Genomic DNA, 16,205 nt, shown 5'->3' with positions numbered 1-16,205 from the left:
CGTGTGAGTCCATCGAGACAGTAAACACGAATTTTGATAAGGAAAGACAATGGCCATGGCAAGATGACCATATAGTGTAAGACCTATTCATGGTGGCTATGGCATCATATGAGGCAAGAAGACCACATAGTGTAAGACCTAGTCTGAGACTATGGTGTCATGTAGGGAAAAAGATAAAGGGTGATTGGGCAAGTACCAGGCAATGAGGGACAAACCTCAAGACTTTGAGTTTAGGCAAATATCTATCATCAAAAATGCCATTTACCAAAATGTAGAAGCCTTTGCGGCTGTTCTCTGATAAGTGGAAGCCTCTATGACTGTTCTATGCTTTACATGAACCTTTACGGTGATATCCGTGATATGAGAGTCTTTGTGGGGAAGTATGATATATGTGAGCCCTTGTGGCTGATTTTGTCAAATGCGCCTTTGTGGTGAAGTATGTTATATGTGAGCCATTGTGGCTGATTCTGTTAAATGCACCTTTATGGTTATCTATCTATATAGGCTCCTCTATGGTTATCTTGTGTATGTGTCTAGACGCCTTTGAGGCTATATATTTACTGTGTAAGAAAGACTTCTGTGGTTGTCTATGTCAAATGAGGACTTTCGCGGTCATCTGGTAAAGGAGATCTTTATGGTGAATTCTATTAATAAAATACCAATACAACGAAGTCTGGGTAAATAACTCTCTGAAAGAAAAGTAAAGATATGGTAACAGAAACATAGTAAGTCTTAGGAAAAGCGAAGTGATGACCTAAAGAAAATAAGGTATCCAATGAACTTAGTCAGAAAGGTTCTGAATGTTAAGGATGAGGCGAACTCTGTATAAATGAAAAGGGAAGAATGTTCAGTAAGGTAAAAGGGGTCAGTATGAGATATGTGGCGAACAAGAGAAGGGTAAGGACCCGATATGGATAAGGGGGTGTAAAAGTAATGAATGAAGGATGTAGTACGCTTTTAAGGAGCTATTACTCTTTAACATCCCAAACCCAGCCTAAACATTATGGTCAAATCTCAAAAGTCACATTAAAATGTTGAAAATATTTACGTGTTGAATGCAGCTAGGTTGCAGTTGTTTTTACAAAAATCTCTAAATTTAAATCAACTAATTTTGTTTTTAGAAAACACTTATTAAAACATGAATATTTGAGAAGTTTATTATCATATCAAAATATCTTCTTAAATCATTTGAGCAAAGGTTTTGTAATATTTTTAATAGTTTCTTTAAAATGATATTGATAAAAATCTTTCGCAGCAGAGTGTTAAAAATATTTAGAAAAATCACAAATTCATAAGCTTGTTTAAAAGCAAGTAAAAATCATAAATAATCTAAAGGATTTCAATAATACAAAATATTTGTGAACTCATCAATCATTCATGCATGGTAGTTTAAAATGGTAAAATAAAGAAACAACCCAATTATAAATTACAATGTCCCAAAATCCAAAATAACATCCAAAAATAGTTCATAAACTCGTTATTAAAAACATCCATCCGAGAAGCTCCTCCAAATGCTAAGTCCAAGCCCTAAGTTCGTGCATTACCTAAAAGGTTATAAAACTAATGAGGTTAGCTTTTAAAGCCCAATATGGGTCTTATAATAAGTTAAATAACAATAAGTTAAACAACATTAAACACATACTCATCATACAACATAACCAAATTTGATGTGCATGATCATGTCAATACAATTTTGTAAAACAATTATGCAAGTTTTTATAAAACACAATCAAGTTTTTATACCAATGGTGGTACAAGGTGGTGGCCACGGTGGTAATTGGTGGTGCTAAGGTGGCATTGGAGCAAAATAAAGAAGAGGAGCGATGGCAATGAGGAGGTCCAGTGGTGTGATAATGGTGGTTCGAGGCAAAGGAGTAGTAGAGAATAGGAGAAGAACTAAAAGCAAAGGTGGAAGAAGGGTGGCCAAAACAAAAAAAAATGGAGAGAAAGAGAGGAGCTAGGAAGGGGACGACAATGAAAATGAAAAAATAAAAGATGAAACAAAAGAGTGTTTACTCATCTTGTCTAGGTTCAAAGGACATCACATAAGGTAAGGGTGGTGAGAAAGGTATGTTGCGGGGACAAAAGAGCAAAAAGGATATCATGCTTTTAAAAATAAGGCATGTTGACTTGACAAAAAAGGAAAGAATCCTCTCTATGCAAGGCAACATGTATGGACGGCAAGACGGGTTAGCACATGTTAAAATTGTAAAAAAAATTAAATTAAAAAGTGGAAAGTGTGGAGACTTGAACCTAGGACCCTTAAGATATTTTTAAAGCTCCTAACCATTAGGCCATATTTATTCCTTATTCTCAACTTAACAAAAAAAAATAAAACATGGGATGTGACATAGTCGATTACATAAGCACTACACCATAAGGATTGGTAAAGTACCCGCCAAAGAATACGCAAAGTGTTTAGTAGCTACGACGTAATGAAACAGGTAATAGAGGTTTACTAAGTTCTCAAGAACTTACATAAGTTATTTCCTGTTTCAAGTTGCAAAGAATCTCGTGCAAAGGGACGATGCCAAGGCTACGCTAGGAAGCAACAATCTGTGCTGATATGCATACAGAGGAAGAATGATAGGAAGAGGAAAGTACGAAGACAACGCTATATTAAAAGCTTTTGGACTATAGGATATCGACTAAGTTAAACAAAAAGCCATTGGGCAAAGTTGAAGTCTATGCATAAGATAATAAGCAACACTTCGAATATATGTAATAGAAAAGACGAAGTCTTGAGTAATGATATTCATAGTTTATTTCAAAATGTAAAGGCAACACACATTGTACAAAGAGTAAACCATAATATATATGTACGAGGTATTACAAGAAAAGAGATTAAAGAAATTTTATTAAGTCATTACTCATCTAGTACATAAGTGTAGGGAAGAGTCTAGGTTACATCTATTTTAGGTAGTAACACCCAACACTCTGATTAGGTTAATCAGGTCGGGTGGAAGGCATTACATGGCATCTTAGAATATGGATTGTATATAGGTTATTTTGGATCATGTGTTTGAGTTTTAAAGGTCGATGTTGTAATGAGATGATAATGGTATATATGTAATGGGGACTTGAAAGTTTATGTGATAAGTTAGTGGTATGTATGGTATGTGTGTGTATGTATGTGTGTGTGTGTGTGTGTGTGTGTGTGTGTAGTTGATGCATTCTTGGTGTTGAAGTAAGTTTGAGAATGATTTTAGGTAATGCTTGGATGTAATGTTGTGGCATTGTGGCAAAAAGGTAGTTAAATATTTGAAACCTTAATGGTCAATATTTGGTTGTAAATTGATAAAGTTAGGCAAAATGGACTTTTATGGTAGGTGAATAATATTATGGGTATATGTTTTTAATATGGTGAATGGTTATTATTGAAATAACTTGGTTGTGATGGTGCCAAAATGACATATTGGTTAGGCACGAATATGATACTTTTTTCATATGTTTTGGTTATGATTTGTAGGTGTTGAACAAGATTTTTAAGTTGATATGGTAAGTGTTTATATGTGGTTGTGATATCATGAATGGTAGTTTTGAAGTAGGCATATTTTAGGTAAGTTTTGGGTCACACAATTTGCCACACGGTCGTGTGTCACACACTATTGGTTGACACGGCAGTGTGCCACCGGATTTTTTATGGCAATTAAGTTACATGGTCCCAATAAGTTACACGGCCCAGCCACATGGTCGTGTGACATTTATTGAAATTTTACACTTTGACTCTCACGGCCTCAATGAGTTACATGACCTAGATACACGGCCGTGTGAGTCAAGGTCACATGGTCTTAGCCTATTACACGACCTGTTTATACGACCATGTGAACCATGTTTTACACTTTTGTCATTCTTTCCTAAAATGTTTTAATTCAGTCCTTGATTGTTTCCGAGTTGATTTTAAAGCTTTCGTAAGCTTGATTTCAGCTCGAATTTGTATGCAAAACATGTTTGTTTGAACGATTGAGATATAATGAATGTTTTGTTGAATATTTTATTTAAATTCGTATGTTCCTGTTCTGTTTATTATCGTTGCATCCCGTAATCCGATTTTGATGATGGGGATGAGTGAGGGGTGTTACAAGGTAATTCGAGACGGTATCAATAATAATCTAAGTCGAGTCGCTTCCAATAAGTCCAATCTCCTTAGCTTTTTCAAACAAATGGTTTGTCATTAGTAATCGTGATTGAAGAATAATGTAACCTCGAGTTTGAATGTTGAGTAGCTTCATCAACTCATCTTAGACAACTTTATTTGGATTAGAAAGTGAAGAAATTGGTGGAAGAACTAATCTATATTTGATTTTCGAACCAACATCTCAAAGAGCCTTAAAAGCTAACCTCATTAAATCACCTCATATATAGTTTTTGAGGTTAGCTAGAAATATTATATTTTATTCCTTAATAGGTTTTTTGGATTAAAGTATATTTTGTTCTAATTTGGGTACAATTTTCTCAAAATATGTAAATAATATTATATTTTATACTTTCTTAATATATAATAATCATTTAACTGTATTTATATTTAATCATATGTGCTTGATGATCAAATTGATAAAATATGTAATTATTGAGAAATAAATGTATTACTATACCAGTTAGAAAAAAAGATCACATTATCATTTTCGTTAACCATTTAACGAAGAGTGACTAAAATAGAAACAATCTAAAATATTAGTAATGAAATATTAGTGATCAAAATAAAAATATACTAATAATTGGGTGAATAATAGTATAGTTTACCCAAGTAGGTGGGTATGCTTAAACGTCAGATTCTATTACAATAATAGTATAGTTTATAATTGGGTGAATAATATAGTTTGCCCAAGTAGGTGGGTATGCTTAAACGTCAGATTCTATCACACAACGCCACTGTTATAATTTATATATTAAAACCAAAAATAGAAGGCTTAAAGAAATTCCTCCACTCTTATCTCTATATAGCACGTAAACAAAGCCACAATGCAAGAATGATTTGCCCGTCACCATAATATATATAATATGAACCTATGGTTGCCCCTCTCGATATGGTCACCTTTTCTAGCTCTTACCATCAGCAGGAGATGAAGAAGCATCTTCAACACGATGCCGTGAAAGCATATATGGAGTGGTGAAACATATAAAAACTTTACAGTGCAGATAAATAACAGTTGAGAAGGGTTCATTTGATTGTCGGGGCCATGTGAGGAACCTGGTTTGCCATAATTCTCTCACGCTGTTGTTGTCTAGGACAGTCTCCTTCCATCATTTTATCCGAAAGTGAACCAGATGTAGAGAAAAGAAACCTTTCATGGTGAGGATAGCATCCATTGGCATTAGAGAGTGCCTGCTGCTGATTATTTGTTCCCTGGAGTTGAGATTCTTTTGATTCCCCATGCCCAACAGATGAAAGATTGGAACTAGCACTGTCACTGCCTCGATTGGGTACGGCATTCGAAGCATCAGTACCAAGCTTTTTCGTGTTCAAGAAACGGCCTCCACATCCTCTTGCTCTTCTCATAGCATGCAAATGCCGAGACTCATGAAGATAGGGCTGGAAAACATGGCAACAGACACCACGCAGAACTTGTAATACAAATATTGAGGATATAACTAATATAATTTACATTACTTGAACTCAGATGTTAGTGTTGGATAATGGTAAATTCTTTTCTTCCAAGTTTTTTATGTATTTTAAAGGGTGTCTTGGAGGATTATATCCTTGTACCTATATCTGAATATGTGTGAAACAGCTGTCTCTAAATTACTTGAGAAAAAAAGTCAGAGCAACATTGAGCTTTATACAAATATACAGTCCTGCACGAAAAGGTTGTGCATACAACATTTTGTGTGAATTTACAAGAAAAATGCACAGAATTTGCCCACTTTGAAATATAAAATAAACAAAAACTACCATCCTTCATGGTGGAAACTGGTATTATTATTCATGTCACTCAATAAAACTTGAACTTAGTTGAATTCAGTAAGCGAAGAGAAACTTTTGACACTCAATAAAACTTTTGACCAGATACTAGACATAAACAAGAACATTTAACATGCTCTCAAAAGTCTTCTCTTGCATCAAACAATATATTCTTAAGCACCGTTATCTGCCTATATATTATTGTCTTTCATTTTGAAATCACTCTTCAAGATAGCATCAATTTTGTACTCTTTACTAATCACTCCTAAAGATGCAAATCTGTAGTGATCACTCTTTGAATATTATCAACAATTATTATATAAGAAACATTACCAACTTACAGAACCAATATCATTTTTCCTGCTTGTGTACAAAAGAGGCCATAACCAGGGAAATGCAAATATTAGGATTAAAATCCAAAATTTTCATCGATCCTCAAGTACCATGCGCCATTGGTCAATCATTTGGAATTTCCCTTAAATGTCCTTCGGTGCTTAAAGCATATAATAACATAGAATTGGAAAATGCAGAAATCATGTTTCTATTCAGACAAAAAGAAACAAAATTACCTTTCGAACTTTGATCAGTTTCTTTTCCAGCTCAGCCTTTGCACGTGACTGCCTTCGTCTCAGAATACCATGGTATTGCTTGGCATTCACATAAACAGGTTCCTCTGCCATTTCTAAAGGCAATGCCATTCTAGCAGAATTCACTCCTAGACAATGAGAATGCACCTGAAACAATATGCCAATAATGGTCTGTTAGTAAAAGTGCCAAAGACGAAAAGGAAATAACTTTATTTTAGAAATCAGAATAATTTGTTTAGGAAGTATTATATTGCAATTAAATTTATTTAATTTCCAATGAAAAAGTATAAACACGATACACATAAAAGAGGAAAGAGGGAAAATATAAGCAGAACTTGTAAATAGCCATTCCAAGTCTGCACCCAGTCCTCATCAAATCTGTTAATTTTAAAGGAAGGAATAAAATGTTGTTCAACATTATACATCCGTTGTCATTATTTTTTCTAACATAAACATATTCTAAAAAAAGAAAAGAAAAAGTACCATTTATATATCAGCTTTTATTTATACCAAATTTCATATATGAAAATTTTCCATTTTGCATTTCTTTGACTGGTGTTTACACTTTAACTTCATTTTAGATAATGATATATGGACATTCTGTTATCATCCTAACAAGGCTTATGGACACGCATATGAACAAAGAAATAAAGCTACAAACCATCTTCACAGGCAGTAAATTTCTAAGTAGTAAAAATGGTGATTTTAATCAACCATGCATACCAAAGATTGAGGTCCATAAGGAGACATTGGCCCCCTATGATACGGATCAGCATATGGATATGATGGACATGCCTGCAAAAGTGTTTTCAACTTAGAATTCCCATAACAGTAAACATCTACAACAGCTTTAGCATAAAAGATATATCCAACCGTTTATTATCATATGCTACACAAATTTGTATTCTCCCAAGATAGAAAAAGAAATTACAATTGAGTGGCCAACAAGCTCCATTTGAGTTGGTGCTGCTACATATTCACCCATTGATGGAGGTATAATGGGTATCGCATGCTGTAACTGTGGCTGTTCAACTATGCATTTTCCATCTTTTCATAAAAGAGAAACCTTCATTAGCTTCATACCATATGAACATCGTGTGCAGAAACAGACCCAATATTCACAACTCAACTCCTTTAAATCACTTATATTCAAGAATGCAGTTCAAAATCACTCTCATATAAGAGACATTGACTAGAAAACAGAATATAATTACCTGGATGTGACAATATGGTGAAAGGCAATTCTTTAGTAGAACAAATTTTATGAGTCCCATCGCTTAAAGATTCACTGATTTTGGCCCCTAAACATTCACTGGGGTGTTCCACCAGAGATAAACTTGTTATGTTTCGTCCTAAAACATCCGTTACCATGGAATCCTGCCGTGTGTTGCTCCACCAAGGTTGAGAACCTATTGTGTATGGTTTATTGTTATTTGCATTAGGTTCCGGTTGGTTTGTAACATAGGGTTTTAGTTGCATGCTTCCAAGGTCTATAATCTATAACACCGTGGCCAACCAGTTCTGTATGCAAACAAAAGAAACTTTAATCAACAAATGCAGCTAATAATGTACCGAAGAAAACCATATCATAAAGATTATTAGAATATATATTTTATCTTAACATAATGTGATAGAATATTAATCAAAAAAATACATATAGAAAGCATTGAAACATTGCATAACATAGCACGAGAAGGATATCTCACATATCATACGGTGTAATGAAAATTTAAGATTAAGAAATAATAAAATAAACAATTTAACTCTTTCCAAGCTCATTCATAAGAAAACTAACACCAAAACGTTTAGCCTCTCAACCTGACAAATCGATTCATCTTAATATATGTATTCTTTTTTTATTCACTTTGATATTTAAACTTGACAAATGTAAAAATTTAATGATGTGGTATTTTGATTACCTAAAAATTAAAAAATATTTTTTAGAATTTTAAGGGAGTGGTGTAACTAAATCTCAAAGTGTCATAACATCAAATCTTGATAAAATCTAAGTTTAGTGATTAAAATTGACCTAGTTGCCAAGTTCAAGTACTAAAGTGGAAAAAATATAAATACCTAAGTGGACCTAATTCATACATTGAGGGACCAAAAGTTCTGTTAACCCTAAATGTAACTTACAATTATATCTCTTGCTTTTATTCTCAATTAACTAACAAATAATTTCAAGCTTGCAATGTTGAAATAGCATAATTTCACATTTAAAAAACACGAGGTTGTGAAGAGTTTGTACTACTATAAATAGGGGTTGTTTCTCCACTTTTAAATCATCCCAAAATTTATTGCTTTCTTCATAAGGTAATTTTTTCCTTTTCTTATTTGTAATTTTTCACTTATACCTTTTACCGTGAAATATATTTAATAGTGTCCAATGACATAAGCGTAATTTACCGAACCTCGTTAAATTTATGGTGTCATTTATTTATTTTATTTATCTTTCAATATTCTATAAATATAATTGTAATGATATATTGTACTATTAAATTACATACTACTCAACTCTTAGCCTTGAATTTACATAAATATATTACTATGCCTAACCTTTCATGGATACTTGAAAATAATAACGACTACGGTATAATCTTAATTACTAATATATATGATAATTATAATTATAAAAGTAAAAAAACAAAATCATCTATGGAAAGAACTTTTCTATATATTTATCTATTAAATATGTTGTCTTCTTCATTTATATATATTTATATATATAAAGAAGAAGAGCAGCAACTAAAACGAGTGGTTCCCATATAAAAGGGAAGGGAAAAAACTAATCTAAATCCAAAATAGATCACCATAATTCATAGATACACATGAAACCAACAGAGAAATCGGAACCAAAAAGAATAAGTTCATGAAATTAAGTATAAACAATAAAAACCAATACATGAGAGGGAGAGAGTCTTTTGGCATAAAAAAGTGGGAAAGAGCAGAGAAAGAACTTACTGAAGAAAATAAAATTCTTTGTGTTTAAAAAAGGAAGTCAAAGTGATAACATTTATCTTTCAACTTTCAAACTAAAGGAAATATATGCTACTGTGATAGAGCAACAAAACCAAATATTTTAGTTTTACTTTTTAGTAACTTGTTTCCTTTTAAAATTGAAGGTGTCAAAAGAGACGCCTTTTTCTTCTCCCGCTCAAAACTTTTATCTACTACGAAACTGCGTGAGTTAATGGGGACCAATTTTCTTCTATTAACGGCGTAATGACGTCAATGTCCCTTCTGTCATTTTTCTTTTCTTTATTTTTTTACCTAATTTTCATTATTTTTCTACCCACGTCCCTTGACTAGAGGTGCTCATGGGCCGGGCGGCCCAGCCCGATAGCCCGTCCGAAATATGAGAGGGTTTGGGTAAAAATATAGGCCCGAAATATGGGCTTGGGCAAAAAAATGAGGCCCGTTTTTGCCTCGGGCACCATATTTTTGGCCCAGGCCCTGCCCGGCCCGATATAATAAATATATTTATTTTTTAAATTTTTTAAATTATAAAATATTTTTAAAATACTTTTTTTTATTATTTTTTAATTTTAAAATATTTTTAAAATACTTTTTAAAATTTTTTTAATTTTAAAACATTTTTAAAATATTTTTAAAATACTTTTTTAAATTTTTAAAATAAATTTTTGGTATTTATTAAAAAAATGGGCCGAGCCGGGCCGGGCCCGGGCTTATGATTTTTTTCCCGGGCCGGGCCGAAATTTTTTATAGGCCCGGCCCGGCCCATGAACACCTCTACCCTTGACTATCATTTCTCTTATTTAATATCTATTCTTAACTATTTTGTTTTTTCTCATATCAAGTAAAAATATGTTAAAATAAAAATCATTAAATTAAAAAGTAATATAAAGGTACTTATGTAATTTAAATTTATATGATAATTTTATATTAAATAATTTATTTTCTTGAAACAAATAATCCACTCTTATTTTTACTATCGTTATTTTTTAAAAATATATATAATTTTTTTTCACCCATCTCCATGGGTGTCCCAAATTCTAATTATTTATAAAATTCTCACTACACCAGAACAGGTTTTTAGCGGCGTTTTTTAGGCCTTTAGCGGCGCTTTTTAACGCCACTAAATGCATTTGCGGCGCTTGAGGAAGCGCCACAAAAAACGCCGCTAAGGATAACGTCGCTAACTTTTGCGGCGCTTACAGAAAAAAACGCCGCTAAAGGTCATGTTCTTTAGCGGCGCTTAGGAAAAAACGCCGCTAATGATCATGTTCTTTAGCGGCGCTTAGGAAAAAAACGCCGCTAATGATCATGTTCTTTAGCGGCGCTTGGGAGAAAACGCCGCTAAAGAAACATGATCTTTAACGGCGTTTAGAAAAAAACATCGCTAAAAGTAATGTTCTATAGCGGCGCTTGGTAAAAAACGCCGCTAAAAGTAGTGCTCTTTCGCGGCGCTTATTTCACAAACGCCACTATATGATATGACTTTTAGCAGTACTTTTTTAAAAAACGCCACTAGTTTTGGGATTTTTTTAAAATAAAATTTTTTGTTTTTTTCAGCCCTCCTACAACAACAAATCAAAAGCAACCAGATCTAAACTAACCAAAAACAATAAATTTATATAATATTTCAAATTAAATGACTAAAATAATATTAATATCAATAAATAAAAGTGAATTCATACTTTTCTTTACAAAAACGTTAAAAGTTAAAATGATAAAAATATTTATGCAATATACACTATGACGGCAGAAGTTGTGACTGCTGAAACATATTCATCATAATCTGAAGCTGCTGTTGAAGTTCGTCGTACTTTTTGCTCTGCTCTGCTTCTCTCGATGCCGCATCTGCTTAAAGTTGTAGCTGTAGTTGTTCATATTTCTTTTGAACCTCTGCTTCTCTCGCTGCGGCCTCTGCTTCTCTCGCTGCAGCCTCTGCTTCCCTCGCTGCTGCCTCTGTTTTAAGTTGTTGCTGAAGTTCTTCATATTTCCTTTGAACCTCAAATGTGGTCACTTGTATCTGAGCCATCTTGTGACAGCCCAAAGTTGACCCTAGTCGGGAAGTGGCTTCGGGACCGCTAAACCGAGTCACCGAAATGTTTGAATGTGATACTTATTGTCTAGAATATGTAATTATGAATGTGTGAAAATTTCAAGCTTCAATTTGGTTGATTTCATGTGAATTCAGTCAATAGGACTTATGTGAGAAATTTCTAAAATGTGATAGGTCAATGTGTGAGGACCTATTAGTGCATGTGGACAAAGGGGGGACTTGCATGTCAAATTCCCCCCCTAATGAGTAGTGGCCGGCCATGACAAAGAATGATGGGCAAAACATGTCATGAAACATGTTTTGTTAGTGGATGAATAAAATAAGAAGTATGGGTAATAAAGAAATGGAAACAAAAGAAGAAAAAAATTTCTCATCCTTTGGGTCATCCTTGGCCAAAGATTTTAAGGAGGAAAGAAGAAGAAAGGTGAAGAGATTCGGCCATGCATGTAGCTAGGCTAAGGTATGTTTGATGATGTTTCATGAGATGCATGCATGATTTAGTGGTTAGCTTGAGTTCTACCTAGCCCATGGTCTAAATCTTGCTATGTGATGGAAATGGCACTCGACCATGGATGCATCATTCTTGGTTGATGTTTGATGTTGTGGTGATGAGGTATGAGGATGAGTTAAGATTCGGCCTAGGTGGAGGTTGTGTTAATGCCATTGCATGCAAAATATGAAGCTTGTTAATGATGCATGTGATGATGGCTTGATGATTCTTGAACCTCCTTTTTAGCATTTTTGTGTGAGCACATATGTGCATTGGTTGCTAAAGGGAGAAGAATCGGCTAGCAAGATGTGTGCTAAGGCCGAATGTAACTTTGCATGTTGATGAGCAATGCATGTGTTAAATCGATGAAAAGGGGGAGGATGCTTTACTAGTGTGTATATGTGTGTATTAAGTGTTGAAATCGACCCCAAAAATGGACATGCATATTCGGCCAAGGGGAAAGAAATTAGCTAATATGTTGTGTTGATGCATGATTTTTGCATGTATGAGACTTTAATGTCTAATGTATGAATATGGGCTAAGTGCCTTGTGTTCATCTTTTGATGCCTAAATGATGAAATCAATTTATTTGTTTGATTAAGCTCAAGAGCAAAGGGGAAATAAATCCGATAAAGGGAAGGAAAAAGTGGTCGAATAGTTTGCGGGATCGTTCGACAACACCCGAGGTAAGTTCTTGAGTAAGAGAGCTTAAATTTCGATGTGATTAAATCATGCTCTATGTGTGGCTATTGAGCCGAATGTGCAAGGACAATATGTGCCTTGTGTTTGAGTTTCGTAAACGAAAATGAAATATGAATGTGCTATGAATTATTGTTAGATGTGCATGATTAATTGAATGCTGTCCGGGCTAAGTCCCGAAGGCTTTGTGCTAAGTGAATATATCCGGATTAAGATCCGAAGGCCTTTGTGCGAGATACTAAATCCGGGTTAAGTCCCGAAGGCATTTGTGCGAGTTATTAAATCCGGGTTAAGTCCCGAAGGCATTCGTGCGAGTTCTTAAATCCGGGTTAAGTCCCGAAGGCATTCGTGCGAGTTGTTAAATCCGGGTTAAGTCCCGAAGGCATTCGTGCGAGTTATTAAATCCGGGTTAAGTCCCGAAGGCATTCGTGCGAGTTGTTAAATCCGGGTTATGTCCCGAAGGCATTGTGTGAGTTACTAAAACCGGGCTATGTCCCGAAGGCATTTGAACGAGGAGCTATATCCGGTTAAATTCCGAAGGTACGTGATTTGGTAATGAATGAGCTTGCTGTAAAATTCCAGCGAATACTCGAAAAAAATCCCAATATGGGGATATGTTACGTATGTGTTAAATATTAATCGAGCCCTTACAAATAAATGTTCGCTCAGTTGATAAACGAGCTACCGGCCTTCGGCCAAGTTAGTTTATTGTGTATGTACATAAGGGTTGTTAATGTTGTGAAGCAAGTTTGATATCGGTAAATTGCGTATTATGAAATATTCCGTTTAGCTAAATGTGTGCTATTATTTGTGCATGCTGGAATTCCTTGCTCAAACTTACTAAGCATAAATTGCTTACTCATTACATTGCTCCTCTGTTTTATAGATTTTTGGTTCTCCAGCTATCGGACTCGGGATCTTGAAGTCGAAGTTGCCCACACTATCAAAGGCTCTTTTGGGTACTATTTTGGTTGAATTTTGATATGGCATGTATAGGACTACCCATTGTTGTCTTTCGAGTACTTTATGAAATGTATAAGTGTACAGCCATGCGAAAATGGCTTGTAGAAGTGGAGTATGGCATTAGACCATTCGTATTTATGAATGTATAGATGGTTTCATGATGTAACTATGTTGGAATGGAAGTGTTGAGCAAATGATCAGCCACTAGAATGGCTAAGTATGATCATATGTGGGCTTATGTATGACAAGGCCCTAGTTGGTCCATGAAACCCCAAATTAGGTAAGGTTCACTTTGAAAACAGAAGCTGATAGCAGCAGTGGTGTGGATTGGAAAAATCACAAGAATTCGTAGGAGTGGAATTAAATAGTGAATAAATTATGTAATCGAACCTTGATGAATCTACTTTCATATGGAAGTAACGAATCAATAATAGGAACAGTACAGTAAGAGATATTCGGGTTCTTGTGGAACAGGGCCAGAACAGTTTCTGGATTCCCTGTTCCGACTTTGGAAATTCACTATAAATTGACCAGAGATAATTAGGGGTCATACCATATATGTATGGATTCCTCTCTGAGTCTAGTTTTCATAGAAACAAACGGCATCAGTATTGAAGCTCTGTGCGGAGAGATATCCCAGTCGTAAGGGGTAAAGGTCAGTGTAGTCGACCCCTGTAACTTGGGAGACTTTGACTAATAAACTGTACTAATTGGCCCGACCAAAAATTCTAGAAAAAAATCCATAGGTGGGGACATGAGTCTAGTTTCAGGGAAAAATCACAAAACTGATTTTTGAGTTGTGAAACTCAAGATATGATTTTTGAAGCGACTAGTACTCAGACTGGGCAGTGTCTGGAAAAATTTTTCAAAGTTTGTTAACATCTCGTGTCCGACTCCGGTGTCGGTCTCGGGTTCGGGGTGTTACACATCTGGTCTTTTAACCTTTGAACTTCAGCTTGAGATTGACTCCCCGAAGCCATGTATTGGTGCGAGCTGGATCCAAAATATTGGGTTGGGCTGATAAAAGATCCTTGAAATCGAACCCGACCATACCTTTCAGGACCCAAAACTTCAGTAATAATCCGATTATCAATGTCTTCAAGATGAACAGAACTATCACTAGAAGCAATCGCTTCGTACTCCGTCTTTTTATCCTTTAGTTTTTCCTAATAAATAAATCACATAGTTAGGAACGCAATATATATTAAAAAAAACAAATGCAATATAACAATAGTCGCATTACAAGCAATAAATTAAAACATTAGAAAATAAACACTATAAATAACTAAAACAAGTCAACTCGTATTAAGTAAACGTACCATAATTTCACCAGCTTCAGGAGTCATAGCAGATCCATCTTTCTTCTTATGTGTAATTTCAAAAAGTTGAAGGCATCCAACTTTTTGACCAGATGACCGTTCCTACAATATAGTAGTAAAAATATTATTTAATAGAAAGTTATACATATTTGAGAATATTAAAAAATTAAAAATACCTCTGCCTCAGCTACACATGCAAAACTTCTTGACCAGGCTGTGTGAGTGAATTTTTGTTGCTGCCGGCTGCTTTTTCCAACTCGTTCACGATCCTACGTTATAAAATTTTTAGTACGTAAATAGTAAATACTATAAACCAAAATAATTACAATCGTTTGGAAGTACGTCGTACCTCGCCTTTCTTCGAATGCCAAAATCTAACCGCATCTTCCCATTGATACCTCAACATACCCGGCGGGACATTTTGCAATTTCTCATCGAGGGTTGTTTTTGTCTTATAATAATTTTTCTTCAAAGTACTTTTATTGTCTCTCCATCTTTTTCCCAATGCCTTCTTTACATAAGCATCCGAGGCCTCTAAAGCAAACCTCGCCTACAATAAACACAAGTTAATAAAGTAAATATAAATGAAACTATTTCCCAAGCATTACATATGACATTAACATTTTGTTACCTTAATATTATCGAGGGCTTGGTTTTTGTTGCTATCGGGCATTTGACGCCATGACTCATAGTTGATAGGCAACATATTCGCATTTCGTGCTAAAATGCCCATGTATCCTGCTAAAAGTCGAGCTTCTGATCCAACAGGCTGACCAAAACTGTTTCTGCATACCTTGACACGCTCGACTGGATCTAACTCGTATAACTCTCTAAGAAGCGTACGTCCTCGACCTCTGCGCGTCCCACCATTTTCAGCTACAAATGGTATATTATAATATAAGAATTTGAAAAATAAATCAGTTATAAGTCAACACGCATGTAAATTAAATGTAAAATTACTTTGAACTTCCGTAGGATCCTCAGGTGTAATCGGAACGTTCGAAGATCCAATTGCTTTCTGTTGTTCAGTACTATTTGTTTCTGTCGAGTTTGGATCATTTTGAACAATGCTTTCCCTTAGAATTTTTCTTCTAGGCATTTTATCTGCAATACACATAAAATGTAAGTAAACTTAATAACTAATTACAACAATAACAGCACACATAAAATAGTTGAAATATATAATAAGACCAAGATTTAAATTATGATATTACATATA

The 16,205-nt window shown here is 34.6% G+C and overlaps 1 protein-coding gene across 2 annotated transcripts; it reads right to left on the bottom strand.

Moving 5' to 3' along the window:
- Nucleotides 1–4,720: 4,720 nt before the first annotated feature.
- On the bottom strand, nucleotides 4,721–8,005 carry LOC107950792 (nuclear transcription factor Y subunit A-1). Of its 2 annotated transcripts, XM_016885750.2 has the most exons (5): nucleotides 7,704–8,005; nucleotides 7,421–7,536; nucleotides 7,213–7,284; nucleotides 6,472–6,636; nucleotides 4,721–5,533 (listed from the first exon to the last, which is right to left on the bottom strand). In XM_016885750.2, exons 1-5 carry the CDS (start codon nucleotides 7,966–7,968, stop codon nucleotides 5,162–5,164), a joined length of 990 nt encoding a protein of 329 aa, XP_016741239.2. In that variant the 5' UTR covers nucleotides 7,969–8,005; the 3' UTR covers nucleotides 4,721–5,161. The 2 variants fall into 2 exon arrangements, with proteins under 2 accessions (XP_016741239.2, XP_016741238.2); XM_016885749.2 differs by lacking the exon at nucleotides 7,213–7,284 and having other exon boundaries at nucleotides 4,812–5,533.
- Between the last annotated feature and the right edge of the window lie 8,200 nt (nucleotides 8,006–16,205).

The sequence above is a fragment of the Gossypium hirsutum genome, chromosome D03, assembly GCF_007990345.1.
Source record: "Gossypium hirsutum isolate 1008001.06 chromosome D03, Gossypium_hirsutum_v2.1, whole genome shotgun sequence".
In the NCBI taxonomy this organism is placed as follows: Eukaryota; Viridiplantae; Streptophyta; class Magnoliopsida; order Malvales; family Malvaceae; genus Gossypium; species Gossypium hirsutum.
Note: the sequence above shows the minus strand (reverse complement) of the source record. Positions and strands in the feature narration are given on the sequence as shown.